The sequence below is a fragment of the Empidonax traillii genome, unplaced genomic scaffold, assembly GCF_003031625.1.
Source record: "Empidonax traillii isolate 1590-97213 ecotype Southwest subspecies unplaced genomic scaffold, ASM303162v1 scaffold441:size580623, whole genome shotgun sequence".
NCBI lineage: Eukaryota > Metazoa > Chordata > Aves > Passeriformes > Tyrannidae > Empidonax > Empidonax traillii.
This window is the reverse complement of record NW_020955634.1, coordinates 389,142-411,481: the sequence shown is the minus strand read 5'-3', so window position 1 is coordinate 411,481 and position 22,340 is coordinate 389,142. Positions and strand designations below refer to the sequence as shown.

The 22,340-nt window shown below is 36.0% G+C and overlaps 1 protein-coding gene across 2 annotated transcripts; it reads right to left on the bottom strand.

Annotated features, from left to right (window-relative positions):
• Nucleotides 1-221: 221 nt before the first annotated feature.
• Nucleotides 222-20,934, bottom strand: IQUB (IQ motif and ubiquitin domain containing). 2 transcript variants are annotated; one of them, XM_027894747.1, is made up of 12 exons: nucleotides 20,893-20,934; nucleotides 20,030-20,385; nucleotides 19,076-19,225; nucleotides 18,796-18,971; nucleotides 18,400-18,555; nucleotides 16,259-16,469; nucleotides 12,202-12,377; nucleotides 7,158-7,328; nucleotides 5,582-5,758; nucleotides 3,967-4,215; nucleotides 2,307-2,492; nucleotides 222-743 (listed from the first exon to the last, which is right to left on the bottom strand). In XM_027894747.1, exons 2-12 carry the CDS (start codon nucleotides 20,349-20,351, stop codon nucleotides 615-617), a joined length of 2,103 nt encoding a protein of 700 aa, XP_027750548.1. In that variant the 5' UTR covers nucleotides 20,352-20,385; nucleotides 20,893-20,934; the 3' UTR covers nucleotides 222-614. The 2 variants fall into 2 exon arrangements, with proteins under 2 accessions (XP_027750548.1, XP_027750547.1); XM_027894746.1 differs by having other exon boundaries at nucleotides 20,030-20,354; nucleotides 20,893-20,930.
• Nucleotides 20,935-22,340: the final 1,406 nt, after the last annotated feature.

Here is a 22,340-nt window from a genome sequence, read left to right as displayed (position 1 = left end):
TCAAATTGTAAGTATGATTAACAACCATTTCAAGATCTTGCATAAAATAATTACATGCTGGTGGTTCCACTATGACCATCCAGATGAGCTAAAAAATTATTCTTTTGCACAGATGTTGGCAAGGCAAAGCAGCCATATTTGCAAGAGTATAATTATTCTGTTTTCATGCTGAAATTCAAGATTAAAGGGGGTTTCTGCCTTACACATTTAAGATGAGAAAAATAAATTTAATACAATGTTACAGTATTATTTTTCTAATTAAAGACTGACAAAGAATTAAAATAATTTGCCCAGCAGGTATATTCCACTACAGACAGAATGTTCCAAGCAATGCAGGCATACACAGAAAAAGAATCATTGCTCTAAAAATTTAGAATTTACAAAGCTCATTAATAACATTTCACTTTTTAAATAATGCGGTTACGAAACTTGAGATGCAGTTATATTAACTGATCCAGATCAAATTATTTTATCCTCAGAAGTTTATTTTGCGCAGTGTAATACAATCAAAGTATTGATGAAAATGTGTATTTCTTTAAAATCTAGGAAATGGTATTAATAATTTAGTGAACTTCTTTAACTTCTGTAAACTTCATCGAAGAATTATGGGTTTTTTATGAACTTGCATTAGCCTGATTGTCACTCCCAGGCAAAAATGATGACATCCCTGGAATCTGAGAAAAGTAGTTTTTTGCCCGGATATGCTTCTGTTTTATTCTGAAAATAAATGCAGCTTCATAAGCCTGAAAGGAAAAATAAATTCAAATCCCATCAAATACAATAAAAATATCTAGAAATCTGTACGTTGCTTCATATTTTAGACAGTATAAATAGTTACCCTTTAGTAAATTAAACCGGATAATTTATTTGCATCTAATAAAAAATGAATTATTTTGTAGTTCTATACTGCTATCTATGGCCCAATAGTGAAAATTACTAACCACTCCTTATGAAATATTAGTCACCTTTTAGGACCAGAATAACTTTTTTATCAATTCAATTTCTCTATTTATTTCTCTTTTTCAGGTAAGAACATTTGTACTTACGTTTGAAAATTAAATAAGGCAATGCTTAAATATCTGTAAGCATTCTCACTTTTGTAGTTCTTCACATTAATTTGACTGGAGAGGAGGCAATAAAGGAATTTCCAGCTTTAAACTGATTTTACCTTCTAAAGCTAAAGCTCACATAAACGTGTCTGCTTGAAGACACGATTTGGGCACACACACACTCAAAATACCATGGATGGCAGAATTCCTTTTACCTTTAGAATTCCCTAACTGATATATTTCATGCACAAAGCAAAACTTTCATTAAGAGAGCAATTAACTTGCTCTGTCAGTTTAGTTATCACATCCTCTTAACACTTTCAAAAAGAAGGGCAATGCATAACAGCTGAAGTTGCATTTCTGACGCACTCATATTGTGTTAGAAATTGAAGAACACCCTGAACAAAAGGACAATAGGCAATAATGACCACAGACCTCTACATACATAAATCAATAATCTAGAGGTGAAAGCCTTAATAATCCATTACTAACTGCAGGACAAACACAGCTCACAGGATTCTCCCACGCCTTATAAAACTAAATACTCTTAATATATATGTTCAATTGAGTGAGATATTTAATGGACTACCATGTTTAAATATGGAATTTGGTGTAAAAATAGTTTTGATGATGACTGACACATTCTAACACATTGAGTTTTTTTAACTCAAAAGAGAAATTATGCCTTTATTGCTAATTTCAAACTGTAAGATTGCATTGTCAAGAGTACTTAAATGACATCCATGTAAGGAAGTACACGGAGATCAATTTTATGACGACAAATGGATAAGTTATAGAACAAGAGCCATTCTGCTTTTTGATGAAAAACTTATAAGGTCAGAAACTAATGAGGCCAGAGCACATGCAAGAGCTCAGGCACACAACTGTCATAGTATTTATGGTTAATGTTTATGCTTTTCATCCAGGCCAGTTGTTGTCTGATCTCATCTGAGGAAAGAGCAAATGCACTGCACTGTCCTCGGTAGGCAGCATGGATGAAACCACTTCTTGCATTTCAGGAGGGAGAATCAGGGCAAGACAGAGTTCAAGTGCATGGAATGAGTGGTACATGCCAAATGCCTTCTGGATTAATGTCCATGTTGTTTAATAGTACAGATGTAATCACTTAAATAGTCACTATGAGCCAATTTAAACCTGAACAACTGTAATTACTAAATTTGGTCAAACTAATTAGTCACAAGATTCTATTAAAACATAACATAAATATTGTAAAAAATCAAGCCCATCAAGTTTTACCTCCTGAAGATTACACAGCTTAAGATGTACATCTGCCTCTTCTTTAGTGAGGAGAATAGTGTTCCATGGAGACCACTCACGCTGCTTATCCCATCTGACCATAACCAAATCATACAGTTCACCCCAAGCACTGAGAGCTGACTGACAGTTCCATATGTTCTCAATCATGTACTGCAGATCTGGAAGCTGAAATTAAAAACAGGGTTAAGAAGGAAGAAGCATGTCTCATATAGACATATACATCTACTTTTAGCATGGTGTAGCAACTCACAATTGCATTTTTCTTGTATCATCTCTAAATGATGCTGCACTGCACAATGAATGAAGCAGTCTCAGCTGCTGCAAAAGACTTTTAGCTGTGCCCAATTCATTTCTAGGTGTCCCAGAGCTCTTTTCTGGATATAAGTGCAGAAGGGGACAGGGTTGTTGGCAGGGAAAGGGAAAAAGAAAAGGTGAGTAGCTCAGAAGAAATTCTAGTAGTTTAAGGAAATGTTAGGAAAAAAACCTAGGAAATCAGTGATACTTACAACTCTAGAGAAAATAAGTTAATTTGGAGGGAAATTACACAATATCTAGAGATGTTGCAATGATACAGTCACAAATGGAACTGCAAGAGAGGGCTTACGGTCTCAGCAGTTAAGAAGCAGTCATGTTTCAGTGCATCAGTGCCCACCAGCCATCACAAGTGCTGTGAGAGATTTTGAAGGATGTTTACATATTAAGATGAACTAAATTAGACAGGGACAAAAAACTTTTCAGCTATGGTGAAAACCAGTATGGACAAACAACATCTACAAAATCCAGGGGTTTTTGAGACTATTTCTTAACTCAGGCATGATAATTAAGAAATTCCAAGCTTCCTTTTGGCTGCACATTTGTAAAGTGCTAAACCACAGCATGGCTTGTTTTGGTAGCAGTGGGATACTGATGACTGGCTTGTGATTGCTTGGTTGTCGTTTCAAACATACTGAAAATATAGTTCAAAGATTATTCTATGAATGTTGATACGGTAGAGACTTCTCTTGCTAAATCTCAGAAAGGTCAAATAAATCCTGGCTGTGAAATATTTTCAATAAATAATACTTTGCAAATATCTAATATTCAAAACTTTCTCAGTGGATATTGGATGTCAAATTCATTTGCTGACCTAATAACAACTAAAATAGAGATTTTGCTGAAGACAGGTGATTTTTTTTAAATGGACCTGTTCCAGTAATGATTATTAGGAAGCATCACCTGCTTAGTAATATTGCAACATATTAAAGAAGATGGTAAAAACCACAGAAAATTAAAATATGTAGTGAATCTATCCCCTAATGAATGCACACAGTAAAACTTCCAACCATACAGATATTCTACTGACAAAGAGCAGGAATGTCAAAACCTAAGTTCCTTTACTTTTTTTTTTCCATCTGACAACACAAAACAATTCAGTTGTGTTACTAAAACAGTGCAAATAACGGGGCTCAGGAGGTGCAATTCAGCTTTCAACTGTGCTTCAAGAGCTTAAGGGCTGCTCTTCATGGTATGGAATGCCCCATATCACAGGAAGTTGTAGCTTTTAGCCTATTTCTCAAACTGTCAACAACATACACGAAATAAAGGACAAATAGTCAAAGCCACTGTTTTCCATTATTAGCAATGCTCTTTCCAACAGTACCTGAACTAAGAAAACAATTTTACTGTCATCTTGATAATCAGCTTCAGATTTCCTGAGATTTTCTAGTATAAGTCTGTACTTCAAATATGATTCTCGTTGCCGAGCCTCATTATCAAGCTTGTAACATGAGCGACATCTGCCAATGGTGTGGGAATTAGCAGGAATAACAAACTCAGTAGATGGTAAGTAATTTTCACAGCTATGGCAGAAGTAAACATTTTTATAAAGCTTTAAAGGATCTTGTGGAACCTAAAAATTAAAAAAAAAAAAATTCACCACAAAGTATCTTTGTATTACTTGTGTGTCACAGTCTGTCAGAATACATTTTGCATATCTTCATGCAAGTATTCTAATATGTAAAAGCTAGTAATATTTATTTTTGAAAATACCCAACAAGGTGGTGTGATTTTTCTTAGAGAGGATACCAAAAGCCACTACGTTTTCTTATTGTACATGTTAAAATTAGTTATATAAATCAGTCAATTCATTTTTAAGCTATACGAAGATCCTAAACATCATGCTCCGGTGTTCTTGCTGGCACTTTTAGGTGTGCAGATTGTCAGCCATTCTGGAAAGATGACAACACAGAAAAAACCAGAAACTACATTTTCTGCATTTAATTTTTCATGTAGAATCTGCCCTTTATGTCAAAGATAAAACCCTGTGATTATGGGCGTATTAATATTCTGGTATAAGAATACCAAATCATCAGAGCCACATGTCCAAAAACAACATAGGGGAAGATAATAAACTAAACTAAACTCATTGTCATATTCCTTCATGGATTGTGGAAAGAATATAATGTAGTCTGTGCAGAGGGTCCAAGCCTGTAACTGGATAGTCTAAATAGTCAGATAATCTTCAGTCTCTGCTATTACACACATAAATAGCCCTGCTAATAAACATAGTGTAAAAAAAATGTGTGTTGGTTCTAAATTCTGACTAACATTTACTGACAGATTCTATGCTCCTAAGATACCATAAACCCCTGTACAAGGAATCCTCTTATGATAGGTGCAGAACAGGTGTTGCTACTTATAGCAGCAACATATGATAGTGAATCATATTTTTCATTGTAATCTGTAGTCAGAACAGAAAAACAACCACACAAATCTAAGTACATCTTCTCACACAGTAGCAACTGATTGTGCAACAGAAGCCCTTAAAAGTTCTTGCTTAGGTGCAAGTCATTAGACATCACTTTGACATATTCTTCCTTTCTGGAGGCATGGCATGATGCCCCTTGACCAGCGGAAGAAACATGAATTGCTCTATCTATTGGTACCCCTTTGCTATTAAATTTTACTGATACCATCCCATAACATCTACCATTTATAATTTTCAGATTTGTTATTTCAACACAAGAGTTCCTGAGCTTTCTCAGTAGTAGTAGCCACTTGTCAGGTTCTTATAACCGTGTCCATGTCCCATGCTTCCTGTACGACTATATAAGCTTATTTGTGTGAAGCCTGTGTACTTGCTGTATTTTACTTCTTGAGGAACTCCTCCACCAATCCCACAGCAAAATGTGAAATAAAAAAGCTTTCGATGTTTTCCATTCCCCTTCTCCTTATTTCAATGGCCACTATGTCAGGCTGCAAAATGAGGATAATACCTTAAGTAACCCAACAACGCGAGGGTTAACCTTTGGAATTTTAATATACTGAAGAAACAATGTACAAATTCTTTTCCTCAGTCCTTCTAAGTTGCATTCTTTCACCTCTCTTGATATAAGATCAACTTCTCTGTCAATTAGTTCCACTATTTCCTGTGTTAATTTACATTCATGTTCCTGGAAAAAAAAAAAAGTAAAGAAAAAGAAAAACAAAATTCACAACAATAAAGAAGCAAAAAAACCAAACAAAATAATTCAATGCATATATGAAAGCAAACTGTGGATTCTATGCCCATTATCATTCACACTTCTGTATGTTCACGTAAGAGCACGTTCACAGAATTCATGTCTCAGGGAAACCATCTCCAATCAAATTAATGTGAAGAACTACAAAAGTGAGAATGCTTACAGATTCTGTTTTAAGAGGCCTGTATACATAAATATATATATATCAAAGCTGTAAGGCACTGTAAGTATGGAGGCACTAAAAAATGCTTAGCAGAGATACACAATATATGCAAAATTTTCAATCTCCAAAAGCCCAAATAAGTATCTTCCTAAGAAGCTTCTTTTTATGTGCTTAGAGGTGTAATGAAGATAGTTTGAAAAAAAAAAAAAAGCCACAGAAAAAAAAAATCCACCACATGAAAGGCATGGGAAACTGAGAGGATACCTAAAAATTAGTCATTTTAATATTTCAAATGCTTGTCAGGAGATCCTTCTGAGAGAGAGATAAGAGGTGAATGAGTTCAATTTTTCTCAGGTAGAAGAAAGTGCTAATTTACAGAAATTCACTTGTTCACTACAGCAATATTGACTAATATTAAGATGGGCAGGAGTTCATAAACCAGCAGTGCTCTCAGTGCCATATTGACTTTAGATCAAATACTGGCATTACTAAAGCAAACAGCAAGATGTTTGCTTGTTTTAATAAGACCAGGAAGCAGCATTCTATTCTAGACTGATGTCAACAGAATCATCCTAAAAGGACCTTAAAACTCATTCTTTTTGTATGTGAAATAAAAAAAACAAATATGAAAGACTACAAGAAATGCAACCAGTTTCTAATTCATTTGGAACACTGGCAGCAGCAGTGAGGGTGGGAAATGAGGGATAAAGAGAAGAAGAAAAAAAATCAGTATTTGTTACTCCTAAAACTGGTAATCCAAACCAACAGAGAGATAGGTTCTAAACAGGCATTTCAAAAAACTTAGAAAAAATAAATGGCAATAGCCACGTACATTTCTGCCATGGTTCTCATAAGGTTGCTATAAGTAATTAAACTAAAATTGTATTGTGTGTTAAGATACCAAAAAGTCTAAAACCACAGGGCTAAAATTCTAACAGACTTGAAGAAAAATGCACACATAACAAAGTGAAATATGAATTCTGAGTATATCTGGAATGTAAATTATGCTCTCATGCCAGATAGTACACTAGGCTCTCTTGCTGCCAGCTGATCATTGTGGCACCCATCTGCCAGAAGCAGCATTGCTTGTGCACCAACATAATTAAGTGACAGTATCCTTGGGAAGCACAACTTCAAGATAAACATAAACAGAAAAATAAAACATACCTTCACTGTACATCTGAGTGTTAAAAGCACATCTGTTCTCTCATCTTTTGGGATGTCTTTTGCGCTAATGCTGCGGTAGATTTCAAGTAGTTCTCTGGCACGGAGTGTATCCTGTGTGTCCATTTCAGTGATTTTTCCATCAAATGCTTTCCATCTCTTAGGTTGTGCACACTGCAGAAACAATTAGTAGAACTCTGAGCTATTATAATCTGACCACCAGGTGAACAAGTGCATTATGTTACATCAAGTTTCATCAGAGCAAGTAGGGACTTAACATTAATGCTTGATTAGTGCAAAAGGCTAATTCTAGTGTTGATACAGAATCTCTTCCACCAGAGCAAACATTCCATTGCACACTTTATTTGAAGTTGCAGGCCATAAAAATTTTGACTTACAGTATGTTAGAAGTAAATAGTATTCTTCTACAGGGATATGCTCTACCTCTTTAAAAATGAATTTACTGACAGCAGTGTTAGAATACATTTGCTCCATATTTCACCTGGCAGTTATAAATCCCTCCAAAATATCAGTAAAAATCAGTGGGTCAGTTGACTGTGTAAAGACTGCAAATTTAAGACCTTAGAGTCTACTGCAGTACAAAATATCTCCAGGGAACTATTCTATTTATGCTATTGCAGAGATAGAAGACATAGACTTTGTTAAAGCTAAGACAAGGCATGAGTTGACAGCTTATCAGATACTTCACCTAGCTTCTTGTTTCCAAATGTAACTACATGCCATATACCTTTATGCTTCATTTCTCTCTTTGCATATCTTCGACTTTTAGAGACAGTGAGAAGTTACATGATGTCAGCTGCCCCAATTTGTTTGAAAAGTCCAACCATTCTTTTTCCAGAAGACTGGGTTTGGTTGCAAATCACACTGTTACATAAGGAGAGAGGTATCCAATTCTAACAGAAAAAGCGTTTTCAAAACCCTCTCCCCATCATCACCTAATTCAATTTTTTTCCTTAATTGGGACAGGTATTTGAAACCTCATTCTGTGTATTCATTATTCTCTTTCCCTACATTTGGAACTTGAGTGTTCACAAACACTCAAGATCTTCACCCTGCAGTCTCAGCGTGAGTTAACAACAGCAACACTTCATGCAGCATTCACACGATTAGCAGTTTTCTGGATATGACCCCAGCACTGATGCAATGATTATTTTGATCACATAGGCTTGCTATGGTGCTAAATCATAAAACTACCATAAATATTAGATATTTAGAACAGATATGATTAGTCATCACCACAATTAAAATAGACTTTTCTCCATTTTTAAAGAAATAAATTATAAAGTTAGGTAAGCAAATGAAAGACAAAATAACTGAAAAAAAGGATTTAACACTGAATAACTGACAATTAATTACATTATCAGTGGGGGCAGAACTCTAGTTAAAGGGGGTATTGTTAATCAGAGATCACAATTTAGAACCAAAACTGACTAAGAAATCCAATAGTAAAACCAGACAGTAAAAAGAAAAAAAACAAAGCAACTCTTAATTCCTTAATGAAATCTTTGAATTTCTGCAAAACTAGAAAGATGTGATTCTCTCTCTGTCATAAGTAGGGAGCATTCTACTGTAACTTCATTACTTTGTTTCACTATCTTTATGCAGTACTAGAAATTCTTTAAAACAAACAAACAAACAAAAAAAAACCACCCCCCACACAAGCAAGCCAACAAGAAAACTCCAACCAACTTAGTGCTGTCACTCCTTTGTATGCTAGACTGGGAAAAAACACTGCTTGCCACATAGAAGTTGATTCAGTATCTACATTTGAACCTCTTCAGTGAAATCACTTATAGTAAGAGAGAAAGGTCATTTCCTTATGTTAGGGAGAATCAATGAGCAGAGTTCACTCTAGAAAATAGTTACTAAAACTAGATTCTTCTGATAAATTTGCAAATCCAAATATATGTAAGCAGTCTTGGTCTCCCACTCTGCAAATGATCTTTAACACAGACCAACTATATTATGATAACTAATTCTTCAAAGATATATCTGTAACTTCTGTAATTTTCCTTAGTATCTCATTATAGCTGGGTATTGTATAAAATAAAACATACTTTTCAAAAATGCAGCTTTTTACTGAAAAAACCCAGAGGTCCCATCAATATGAAGATTTCCTATGTTTTAGAAAGAATCCGAAACTTTCTGATTTCAGGACTATTTTTCTGTACTAAGTCTGATGTGAGAAAAACTAAAACTCCAAGATCTGCCAGCTTTTTCTTGTCTTTCAGCCTGCTGGCAGTGCTGTGAAATTTGCAATAATTCTGTTATCTGTATTACTTTAGAAAGCAAGGCTACTATAACTGCACTCTGCTGCCAATGCATGAAAGCAGAAAAAGCGCCTGAGGAGAGAAACACACCACTACAGTCATAGACAGAAAAAGGTAAGTAAAATAAAAAAAATCCACAGAATGTGTGGAGAAACAGCAAAAGCATGAAGGGTATGAACTGAGTGATAGTTAATAATTACATAAATTCCTTTAAGGAAATAGGATTGCTGTACAAAAGCCTAATCAAATACTTCCTTTTCAAAGTAGAAATGCTGAAGAAGAACAAGCTCAGCATAAAAGAGAAGCCCCTAGAATGTAATGCACACACAACCAGTAGCAACCTTTGTAAAAGCACACATGCCTGCCGAGGTACATGCTTAAAGGAGCAAAGAGGGGAACAAAGGTTTCCATGGAGAAGCAAGTTTCATATCACACTGGCTATTGCAGCTTGCAGTCTTCAGATGTGAAAGGTGTTATTTCAGCTTTAAATGACAAGTGTCCAGATTAACATTATCCGCAAAAAATCCAAGAAATAAGTGAATAATCCACAATCTAGCACCCCAATAATAAACTTCATACTGCAATTTCAAGTGCTTCAGTTGTACTTTCACACACATAGCAAACCAGCCATTTAATTTTGAGATTTCCAAAATTGCATTTATTTTTTTTTAAAGCAGAAATTATTACTTTTCTACTGCTGAGTTCGGCTGCTATCTAGCAGTTTAGAACAACACTGTCATCATAGCTCACATGATAAAAAAAATGAAAAGTCGTAGTAATTTAGAAGCTCATTAGATTTTCAAAAGAAAAAAAATACAGTCTCTTTAAGGAAAAATATAATTTTTAGATTTAAAATATGAATAAATAAATTATTACTGCTTCAGAAATATGTCCACTGTTTGGAAAGAGGGAGTATCTTTTGTCTCTGATGTGTCTCCTGAATCTCCAGCATCCACTGTCACTAAGAATTCTGGTACTGAAAAACATTTTTATTCTGATTCTAGATGTGAGAAAACTGTAAAACTTGTCAAAATATATACTAGAAGTAAACTGTATGTGGTAGGACATTGGAAAGCAGTCCTTAAGGAAAAAATAATGACAGTCAGTTAAGAGAGAAATGTATTTGCTTTGATTGTTCCAGGCTTCTTTTTCTTTGAAGAAAACAATATATTGTAAGTAGTAGCAGCAAGCATTTAACACAGAAATAATTCAAGGTTTTGATATCATTCCCAACTATTTAGTTTTCTGAGCTTTTTTGCATTCTTGAAAGCAGTAATACAAAAGAGAATCATAGAATCATAGAATAGACTGGGTTGGAAAAGACCTCCAAGATCAAGTCCAACCCCTGATCCAACTCCAATTACTATATCATGGCACTAAGGGCCACATCCAATCTCTTTTTAAAAACCTCCATCCACCACAGCAATAAACTTGGTAACATCCCACCAACTTTTCAGATAAACAATTTGTTCATAATTAAAAATGTAATATATTTTATCACATCATTTTTTACAATATGGTTCCCCTGCATCAGTAATAAAAAGAATGAAAAAAGTCTCTTTTGGATAAAATTACTACTTTCGCTTTTGATCACTAAATAGTCAAAATTTAAAAAAAAAAATAAAAACCTAGATAAACGCCATTTCAGCTGCAGTATTTATTTTCATAATCATGTCACAATACTATGAAAACAGACAGAATTTTTTTTTTTTTCTGAGGGGACAGATTGCTGAACATCTACCTAAAAAGGACTGGGTTTTTTGTATTTTACATTAAGGTGCCATTGAATGTAATGCCATACTAAATCACTTGGTGACTGGAGCAATTCTCATATTTGGTTTATAGAGTAAAGCCTGAAGAACACTTGCTTCAAATATCATCCCCAAGATTATATAAGAACAAAATCTCAAGTCTAATGAAACTGAAACTAGTGAATTAATAACTGAGTTCACTATAAGACTTATTCAAAGTTCTTTTTTGTACATGAAAAGAGAATAAATGTTTTCTTTAAAGGCAGACATGATGACAAGAGGCCTGTGTTCAACTGGGAAATTATGACAAATTTACTTCCTGGGGGATAAAATTTCCAAGGGAAGAACTAAAAAAAAAAAATCTATTAATCCATTCTGCAGGGTTAATTTTACAAGTACTTACTTAAACATTTGCATTTAATTTTAAATTAAATAGCAAACTTTTCATTATAGAGAACAATGAACAGAACACATCAGTGAGAAAAACATTTAGTCATTACTTTTGATTAGTGAAATTGAGTATTTTTGAAGGAGAAGCTAACAGGTTTCCTTCAGCACTATAATGCACACAATACAAAATATAGAATGGTATGCAAGATCCTGACCGTTTTTAACCTCAAATGAACCACTCTCAACTATTATACTTTGAGCCTTTAATACTGTTAGCAGTACCATCAGAATCATGTTCTTCATGCAAAATAGTTACATAATATAAAATCCATCCATCCAGGGCTCTAGTTTTATATTTATTATTTATATTTTTTATGGTTAACAGTTTCAATGATGCACTGTTAATCCTTCAATCAGTCAGAGAGCTAAAAAATTCTCAGCTTGGAAAAAGAAATTTACTGAATTGTATTGACATGAATAACTACATAATTTGGATATTAGTAACATTAGCATTGACATGATTAACCGTCAAAAACTGCGAAATTTACTTTTGGTGCTTTACAGGTGTATTTTCTTCTTTACGTTCAGCCTAAAATTATCAGCCTAATGACCGACCTTATCCAGAAGGTGCAGTACTGCTTTGTGTTGATTCTCCTCATTGGCATTTAATTTGTGTCTCTCAAAGCAAGCAATGAGTTGTGCCTCTTGTTCCAGAAGTGCACAAAGCGCTGCCTTTCTTTCAGCTCCAGTAAGAGTTCTGTTAATCCGCTCAGTCTCCTCCTGCATCCACACTGCAGATACAAATATTCTGGGTATTTGTTACAAGATACTTTCCAGTGAAACTTCTGTTTTCATATGTAAGAAATAATATAATTGATTTTTAATATTCACCAAAAGCCAGCTTCTATGCTAGGGAATTGATTCTTATGTATATTTTCAATCCATGTAAAATGGCCCAGAAATGAATGCAAATGATACAGATGTTCTGTCAGAGTATGTGTGTGTACATCAATTCCAGACTGCCAATTTGTACTCCAAACTCAGGGATGGGTACAAGAAAAAGAACCTCTATGTGAGAAAAAGAATTTAGCTCCTGTGGAAATGTGTGATGAAATGATTGCTTCAGATTTTGCATCTAAAAATAACTGTTTGATATTCAAACAGCTCCAAAAGGTATGAGCAATATGAACTTCTTAAACAATTTCTCATCAAAGTTACAAAAAAGGTACCATGGAGACCTCAATAAATTAAAGACTGCATTTTACTGTGGCACCACTAGTACTCAGTGCTGAGAATATTCCTGCTTCTCCCTGCATAAATGAGTAAAATCTTTACTAAAGAAGCTTGAAGTCCTTCAAAACTGAGATAAAACTTGACTGACAGCCACATTTAGCACTCCAGGCCTTACACTGAATATTGCAGTGGATGGATGTGCAATAATTATTAGAAAGTCATGGCCTTACTCTCCCTTTCCTCTTCTACAACATAACCCTTCAAGTGTGGCAAGAAGTGGCATGGAAGCCACGGATGGTCATGACAGCAGCACACAGATCAGTACACGCTGTATAAGAATCTGGCCTTCTGACTCATGCTGCTGATACACAGACTACACGGTCTTAGAGAAATCTGTTAGTAAAACCAAACTGTGTTTACTGAACAGGGTCTACCTTTGCATATGCTGTAACAATGCTTGGCTTTTCTGAAGAGCCTGATCCAGTTCAAATATCTCTGGAGTTTTGTAAAGAATTTTCTAAAATCCAAACCAGCAACATTTCTGAATAATATCCCAAAGTGTCGCTAACATCCCAGAACAGTTATTCAAAAGCAAAATCCAGTGTAAAATAAAACAAACCAACATGTGGTGCACTGAAGAAGCCTACAACATCCTGGATCAGGTGAGATTAGAGGCAGGACGAGGGAAAGGAAGAAGGTTTATTTTCTGCCTGAGGTTTTCTTATCTACAATACCTTATGTTTTCCAATTTTATATATTTCAAATCATTTCCTTTAGGCTCTCCAAGCTGTGGTATTAATATGACAGCTGTCTGACAAGTTCTGAGAATGCAAAGATATATTCTTAAATAAAGCCATTTCAGCAAGCAAAAGCATTATATAGAATTAATTGATATGAAGCTTTATATGCCTGAAGGGGGCAGCAACCCCTAAAGTAGAGGTAATAAATACAGTAAGCAATTTTATACTTTCAGAAATTAAGAAGCTCTCAGTTATCGATTATCAGCTCATGATTACACACATACATGCAACCAAGTTAAAATATTCCTCTTAGATTATGTGTTCTATAGATGGAGATTTTACTAATTATATTTTACTTATTATTCCAGTTTTTATAAAACACAGTTCATACTTTTAAAATAATGAATGCTTATATGCAGACAAACTGAATATACAGATACATCTCATTTGCACCATATAGCCACCAGGCAAGTTTTTGTACCACCGGGAATTGCTTGTACAAGCTGATCCTGTAATAGTACACCTGTTGTGATCAGCAGCAATAACCTTCACAGATCCCTGGAGGACAATAGTCTCATTCTATTACCATCACTATGATCTAGCTTGTGTAGACTGTTGGCACTATAAGAAAGTAAAAGTAGTTTCAAATGCAGGTAGGAAAAAAATCCCAACTTCCTAGAACCATTAAGGCCTATTAAAATGAAGAGTGTAACTGCAAATCCCCATGTAGAGAAGCAACTAGTCTATGCCAGTAAACAAAACCAAAACAATAAGACTCATACCAGACAATTATTTTTAACAAAATGTTAAAAAGACATTTCAAATACTGGAGTTTGCTCTGTTCTGTTTTGAAGAGGGACATGTTTTTTTCAGGTTGCCTAGATATGAAATTCCTGAATATGTGTTGGTGAAAGTTTTGTTTTCTGTGAATCCAAAGGCATTAAATTAGCAAGAGACACTTACATAACCATAAGTTTCTAATCTAAAAGTTTTGTACTAGCACTCTTCCATAACTTTAACTCAGCTTTGTTGTTTTTACTGCAAATAAGACACTTCACACTTAAAAAAAAAAAAAAAAAAAAAGTGGATCATACATTAGTTATGAAGCAGCTTTGCAAAGAAAATATTACAGGAAATTAGATGCCAAATATTAAGTCTTGTCATAAGTGGTATGGAAAAACTATTATTTGAGTAACCTGGTTTTGGATTACCTAGTTGGTCACACTTTTAAAAGGGCATGATTCTTGTGAAGTGAAAAGCTAACTATCTACTCAGAAAAAGGGGTGGGGGGGGAAAACTCCAAGCTAGACACAAGTCTCATGAACATACCATTCCCACAATTCTAAAGTTCAAGACAAGCAGTAATTTTTACATTTGTCACAAGCAGTGATATTTATAAGTCATTTATTCATTCCGACAAAGCTATTTGTTCAATGCCACACAAAGTATAACAGCATAAAAAGATTAGTGTATAACTTGGGAATTCTTGGATCATGATCTTAAGCTCTATGAATAACACATGCCATCAAATTTATGCTCAGTTTAACACTGACAAGAGCTGAGATGGTTTAAAGTAGGGCAGGTGGGTTTGCAATGAAGTAGGTAATGCATTAGGTCAGTTCTGCTACAGGGACAACAGTAACCAAACTGCCAGAGAGCTAGACCATAAGAAAGCACTGTAGCCTAGATAACATGAGAGTTGTTACAAGTCACAGTGCGAGACTCTTGCTTTATAAGAGTCATTGGGGAAAAAAAAAAAAAATAAAAATTTGCCATTTCGTTATAGACTGGTACAAATCTACTGCTTCAGATTGTTTTTATTTTTTCTAAAAGGACATACTCTCGTCTTTTTGTTCCATTTGCAACAGTAGTTTCCTGTAAGGCTTTATATCAATTATCTGCAGCATTTGCATTACTTTTTCTGGAAAAGTTTAGAGGTACTTGCCTGTATTAGACATCTACTCCAGGAACAGGAAAAAATATGACTTTTAGGATGTCCTGTAGGACTCCTAGGAGATTTTTAAAATTTTGACAACACAGTTTTGTGAAACATGGAATGAATTAGAGAGGAGAAAAAGCATCAGTAGAAGATGGCTAGGACAAAAGGAATTACTTCCGACATATGTTGCAAAATTCCATGCAAAAATTTAATCCTTTAAAAAAAGTCTTATCAAATTATGATATATATATATATATATATATATCTTAATACTAATTTCTTCATGGAATTATTTTCAGCATCTTAAATGCAGAGTAAAAGACCAATCAAGTCTGATTTTAAAAAAAACTTCTGTTCCTCCAGGTGACCTTACCATCAGACATAAACCAAAAAGAAAAAATTAAAAGAACTGCCAAAAAGCACTATTCTACAAGCTGATTATTCCTAATAAGCTGTACTGGTTTTGGAGAGAAAAGAATCAATTTTCTTAGTAGTAGTTTGTAAGGTGCTACGCTCTGGATGTTAATAACACAAGGATGTTTAGTTAGTTAGTTATTGCTGAACAGTGCTTACACAGCATCAAGGCCTTTTTTATGTTTCTAGTAATATACGAAAATAATAATTTTAAAATTAAAGAAATTTCACTGGAAGTGGGAAAAAATCATAGAAATATCTATAGAAACATTTAAAAAACATAAGTTTGCTTTAAACAAACTGTAATATTTTGCTGATTTAATCATATCTCTTTAAGAAAACTTACATTCCAAGTCATGATACAGTAGCTCAAAGTCTTCTTTTGTTCTGGGGTTCAGTTTTCGCTCATACTCCCTTCTAAATTTCTCTTCTTTCTCCTTTTTTTTCCGTAATTCTTCCTGTGCCTCCCATGCCAGCCTTAACTTCTTCTGTTCCCTCAGATTTTGTACTACATTTATCGCATGCCAACGACGGAAATATTTCTGCAATACTATTACCTATATGAGATACCATACCAAAGAATTGTGAATTTAAAGCAAAATAGATGTGATACAACACCAAAGAACTGTGAATTTAAAACAAAACAGCATAATATTTTGTTCTCAACTGTCTTTTTTTTGTAGATGCCTAACTATATTTTCTAAGATTTGTCTTGTACTGAAACTAGTATAAATGTTACAAAATCAGTCATGTACTACTAGTTTAAGCACCAGCATGCTTACTCATTTAGGTAACTGCCAGAGTCTAACCAGTGAGTACAGTGGATAAACTAGGTTCATAAAATCAAGTCAAAACATAAACTACATTTAAATATCCATTTTTCTTTTTCAAATCTCCCCTTAAAAAATGTCTTTTGTCATGTATTGCTTTTATTTCTTTCTCTACCTCATCTTACCATCAGTTTACATAGTGGGAACGTAGACACATATTTGCAAAGTTTCTTTTAGATTCCTAGATACAAAAATCAACATACAAACAAAATCAACTGCATTTTATTTGTAAACAAATAATGGAAGTGAAATTACTAATGCTGTTATGACAGAACTTAAGAAAATTAAATCATCTACCTTCCCAAGTTGTGGGCATTGAAGACTAGGGAAATGTCTACAGTACATCGAGAGAGGATAATGCACAAGCCTCACCCTCTGCCAGCTGAGTTAGTGCTTGCACTACAGTCAGTTTAGTTAGATCAACACCACGAGCTACAGCATGAAAGCTAACAGGCACAATATTATACTAATGCAGTTACACTGTCTCTAGTGATATCTTAACCCAACACTTCTCTTGAATATGTCTTCAGATTTCGATATGGACCTAGACTGCACTGTGCAAATCCATCAACTTGAATAAACACCAGGTTGATGTCTCTCTACTGTGCCCTATAAATTACTTAAGAGATACATTCTAGATTTCAGTAAGTGGCACTAAAGATCATAGTAAGACATATTGGTAGCCCTGAGGAAATGATTACCTATTTAGTTTCTACTTCAAAAGATGCTTATTGCCATCAGCTGATGCTGACTGATTCAAAAAGTTTTTACAGAAAACTTCTACCCAGAATATTTCAAAGATCTTGGCAACCATGTTCAAGACAATTATCAGTACAACTATCCTACTTAGAAACTTGGAGAATCAACTGTCTGTCCATTCAGTTAGATTCAGATAGCCTATTTTAAGCAATCAAAAAAATAACTAGAGCATTTACAAAGCAGTGTCACACCTAACACAATTTAGAGTGTACTTGAATTACATGTGCAGTCACTGGATACATGGTTTCCAATAAGGAACTCAAAATGCCTAAATGGTATCCTCTGCACAATGAATATACAGAATCCGTAATCAGAATTGCTGGCATAAGGCACTTCAGCGTGTTAGAAAACCCCATAGAGACACTGTACGTATTTGAACGGCCCAGTTCTACCTTAATGTCAAAGGAGAGACCTTGAACAGAATCCAAAATAGATCCGTTTGCCCAAGGAAACCTACCAAGAGTGTTAAACAAACAAACAGAGAATACAAAACCCAAAAGCTGGATGCAGATCTCGTAAATCCTAACCCAATACTCCATCCATTGCAGGCCATACATTAAGCAAGTACCTTAGGTTCTTCCAAAGCGATTATGAGAATGCTGTAGGGACAAGCCTGTTTAATCCCTAATAGTCTATATGGAAACGTAACTGTCAGTGTAAGACAGAAAACAATAAATTCAGAATTCTTAATATTTAAGAAGTCACAAGGTGTCAAATGTCACTAAAACCACAGAGCAAAAACAGGGCTTCCCCTATATCTGAAATATTTCAAAACATGAAGATGAGACATTATACAGTTCACTTCACAATCTTTGAACACTCTGAATACTCTTCAAATATTCAGACAACCTTTGTAATACATTGCTTTACAGATAGTTTCAAACAGATAAGGACTTACCGCTTCAAGTCTACGTTTATGATATTCTTCTGCTGTAAAATACTTTCCAGGACTTATTAGTTTATCAGTCATGTTTGACACATAAAGACCAATTTTAGTCATCTGTGTTGATGCCGTATTTCTTGTTTGTTGCGGTTTATTTTTTTCCCAAACCGTCTGGGGAAAAAATTGCATGTCAGATTATAAGAAAATTACACAGAGATTTTATGCCTCATTACAAAAAGTGGTAAAATTAGCTTTTTGTAATAGGAATCACAAAAATAATATTTATCCACTAAATATTTCCATTTGCATGCTTATTTCTGATCTACTTCCTCTTTTCTATCAGAAATAGTGTCAACCTTCTATTCCATTTGGCATAACCAACATTCTAAAAAGACAATACAAAACCATTACCTGTGTTTCCCTACAAAATGACTGAGTTCCTTTGTTAGGTCGTTTTATGCATCTTGTTTGTGATCCTGCATTATGAAATTCCACTCCTGTTCTTATGTTCCTAAATCCACCCAGAAAAGGTTTATTATTGGTAGGTCTTTCAATTTTTACAACTACTTCTTGGAATGAATCAGAATCTGTTAAAACAGAAGTTCCAAAATAGAAATACTGTTTCTTTTAGTAACACACTGAAACTAGAGCAGAATTTATATATTGATACATATGCAAAAACAGCATTTACCTGTGTGTACTCTGACAGTTATGACATCAGGCATGTGGTAATCCTGTTGAATGACTTGCCCAGGAAAATGTTGCTGATTCTCAGACTGCACAGTTTTCTCAAAGTTAGGCCCAGTCCTCCTAAGTGTTTTATTATCCTCAATCATGCTTTCTAAAAATAAAACCAAAATTAATTCCTGATCAGCTTCTCAAAACAAACAAGTAAAATCACTCCTGGTTTAGCCCAGGATGATTTTATTGAAATACCACAACACAAAATAATCATAGTTTTTTGAGCTGGAAAGGCAGTCTACTTGAAAGATGAAGCAGTATTATCATACAATTTTAAAAGAGATATATAATGTAATACATAAAGTCAACTATTTAGAATGAAAGCATTCAAATGGTGCCCAGACAAGAGCAAGACAGGCAACAGGTCCATACTCTGCAAGATTATTCACTGTGCTCACCTACTGAACAGGATGTGCTGCCTTCTGCTCTGAAGAACTAAGAAAATGGGGTGCTGAATTGGGAAGAGGAAGTGACAAAAGACACTCAGAACACAGAGGAACAGGTGGAGGAAATGATACAGCATTTAGGGGACTGCAGAAGAAAGGCATGGATAACAGAAGTTGACAGGTAAGATACAGAGGAATCTGTAAATAGTAAGTGATTGCTGTGATCTACTTTAAACTGTTTAAATGCAAGTACAAAATGTGTATATACACACACGTTTCTGGAAATAAGGATCATTCTATAAAATGCCATCTATAAACTGCTACTGTAGCTTGAGATAAAGAATTCATTCCTTACCTTTGGAGTATGTTTCGTTTGAGAATTTAAAAAGTCACTTCAGGGCCCAAACCCAGGAAATATGAACAGAAAGAGGGTGGAGGGTGCAAGAAGCCACAATCAAGTTGAATAAAAAAATATCTCTTTAGACCCCTAATGTCCAACATTTTAATAACTTCTTTACCTGTCATTGTCCCACTTGCTGTATTCTCTCGTAGTGCTGAGTTTTGAGAAGTTTGTTCTTCCCTCCACACTTCTTCAGGTTGTTCCCACTGCGCTAAACTTGACTGCTCCTGTTCCTCCAAAACTGACTGCTCCCGAGGAGACATCTGCTCGCAGCCCTCCTCTGACTGTTCAATGCCTGAAGATTCTGGAAGCAGAGGCTTCTCTGCTACATCCCCATTCTCAGCCTCTCCGACTGCTTTTCCCTGTGAGGATGCAGGCGGTTGCTCTGCACCTGACCCTTCCGATGGAACTTCAGAGTGACTATCACTCGCATCTTCCATTTCCTAAAGCATTGGTTGCAGAGTTTAAACCTTTCTGCAAGAATAATCACAGGATTTATTAAAAATTGCATACTAGCCCATTTCTACTACCAGATTTATGGGTAACTTAATATCATGAAAAGCTTTTCCTGTATCTATTCCCAAAGAGCCTGTTGAGAATAGCATTAGGTCTTTGCTCCCACCAAACAGAAAACGCCTCTCTGGCAGGTGTCTATCAAACGTAGGGGCATTAACCCAGAGACAGCACATCTCTAAGGTTTTCCGAACTGCCACCGAAATGACACAGGCTGGAAGAATCCCAAGCCCATATTCCTGAAAAACAAACAAACAAACGGCACCCAGGGGGCCGCAGCTCCCGGCAGGAGCTGTGGGATGATGCCCAACCAACCGCCCGGGCGGACGGGCGGCCCTTGGCCCGGGGCGCTCAGGGCCGGGGCTGCGGCCGCCGCTCGGCGCACGGGTGGGACCCCCACACACCCTCCCGGCCCTGGCCCCGCCACTGCCCCCCGGCCCCGCAGCACCTCCCGCGGCCCCGCAGAACCTCCCGCCCCGGCGGCGCCCCGGGCGGGCGCGGCACCCTCGGCGGCGGCGGAGCGGTATCCACAGCAACCCGGGCACAGGAGCCTGCGCACGGCGGAGCGGGCCGGGCACACGGCCCGGGGACGGGGGTGCCCGAAAGAATGAAGGGAAGCGGTGCCCGGCGGCCCCGCAGCACCGGCGGCAGCGGCTCCAGTGCCGACACACCCCACCCACACAGGGGCCGTGGCTGCGCTGTGACCGAGGGCAGGGTGGTGATGTGCTCTTACCAGCCTATAGCAGCATTAATGTTTGGAAACACGCTTTCTACTTTCAGTTTATACTGTAGATAGTAGATAGTAGATAGTAGCAGAAGTACTGACCCCCAGAACTGCTTCCTGGATATCATGACAGGTTGTATTTGAATGTCGCCAGCCCTTCGGCTACACCATCACTTCCCAGCTGTGTGGCAGCACCTACCTGTGAGATGGGTTCAGCCTAAGAGCGGTGTTCTATCCTGGAAGCTCTATGGTGTGAGGACTCAGGCTAACTGGAAATTAGAGACACTTAAACCAGAATCAAAACCATATGAAACTGAATTTCTTGGCCTTTGAGGTGCCATTTCTGACACAACTCTTGCAAATGTTTCAGCATGCTACAGGAAAACTGAGGGGATGCAGTCACTTCACACAACAGTTTCAGAGATGAAATATACAGTTCTGTGTTGCAATTCTGGGAGAATCCTGAAAAAAGTATTTAAGCAGGCACTGATCTTATATCCATATTCTATAACAGTATACCATGATCACTGTTACCTTGTTTCACATTATTAGGCACCTGAACATGGGCCTGCTTCCCATCAAAAGGACTACTGAGATCTTATTACTACTGCCTAATTGTCTTTTTTCTAAAAGTTGGATTGAACTTGAACTCAGGCTAGAACAGGATCAGCATTAATCCTATAAAAAGATACTGTCATTTCTGTCCCTTTTTCACTATTAAATAGTCGACTGGATTAAACATTTAACCTCATCTTCAAGTTGCAATGATTTTTCTTTTTTTTTCTAATGAAGTATCCTGTAAACTGTAAATAATAAATTTTTTAAAAAGCAGCTTTCACTCATCTTCCTTTGAACATTATCAAGAATTATGCCAAAGATTAACATGATGTCATGTTCAGAACACGGCCACTCAGGTTTGGTTAAGCAGCACAGATGGCAGGTTAGGAATGACAGAAACCTCAGTACTGCTGGTACCTGGCAATGGGAAAGTTGTTTTTCTGGTTTAACAGGTTCTGTCTCTATTAGGTCCCATCCTTGGATATAAGGTGATTTTTCACTCATATGATGACTTCACTTAGATTATCTTACAGTGTTTAAAGATCTAAGTTAACCCTAAAGCTTGCAGTAATTTACCTTACCACATTACAACAGATAATGATAAAATCTTTTGCATCATCATGTATTTCTAAGA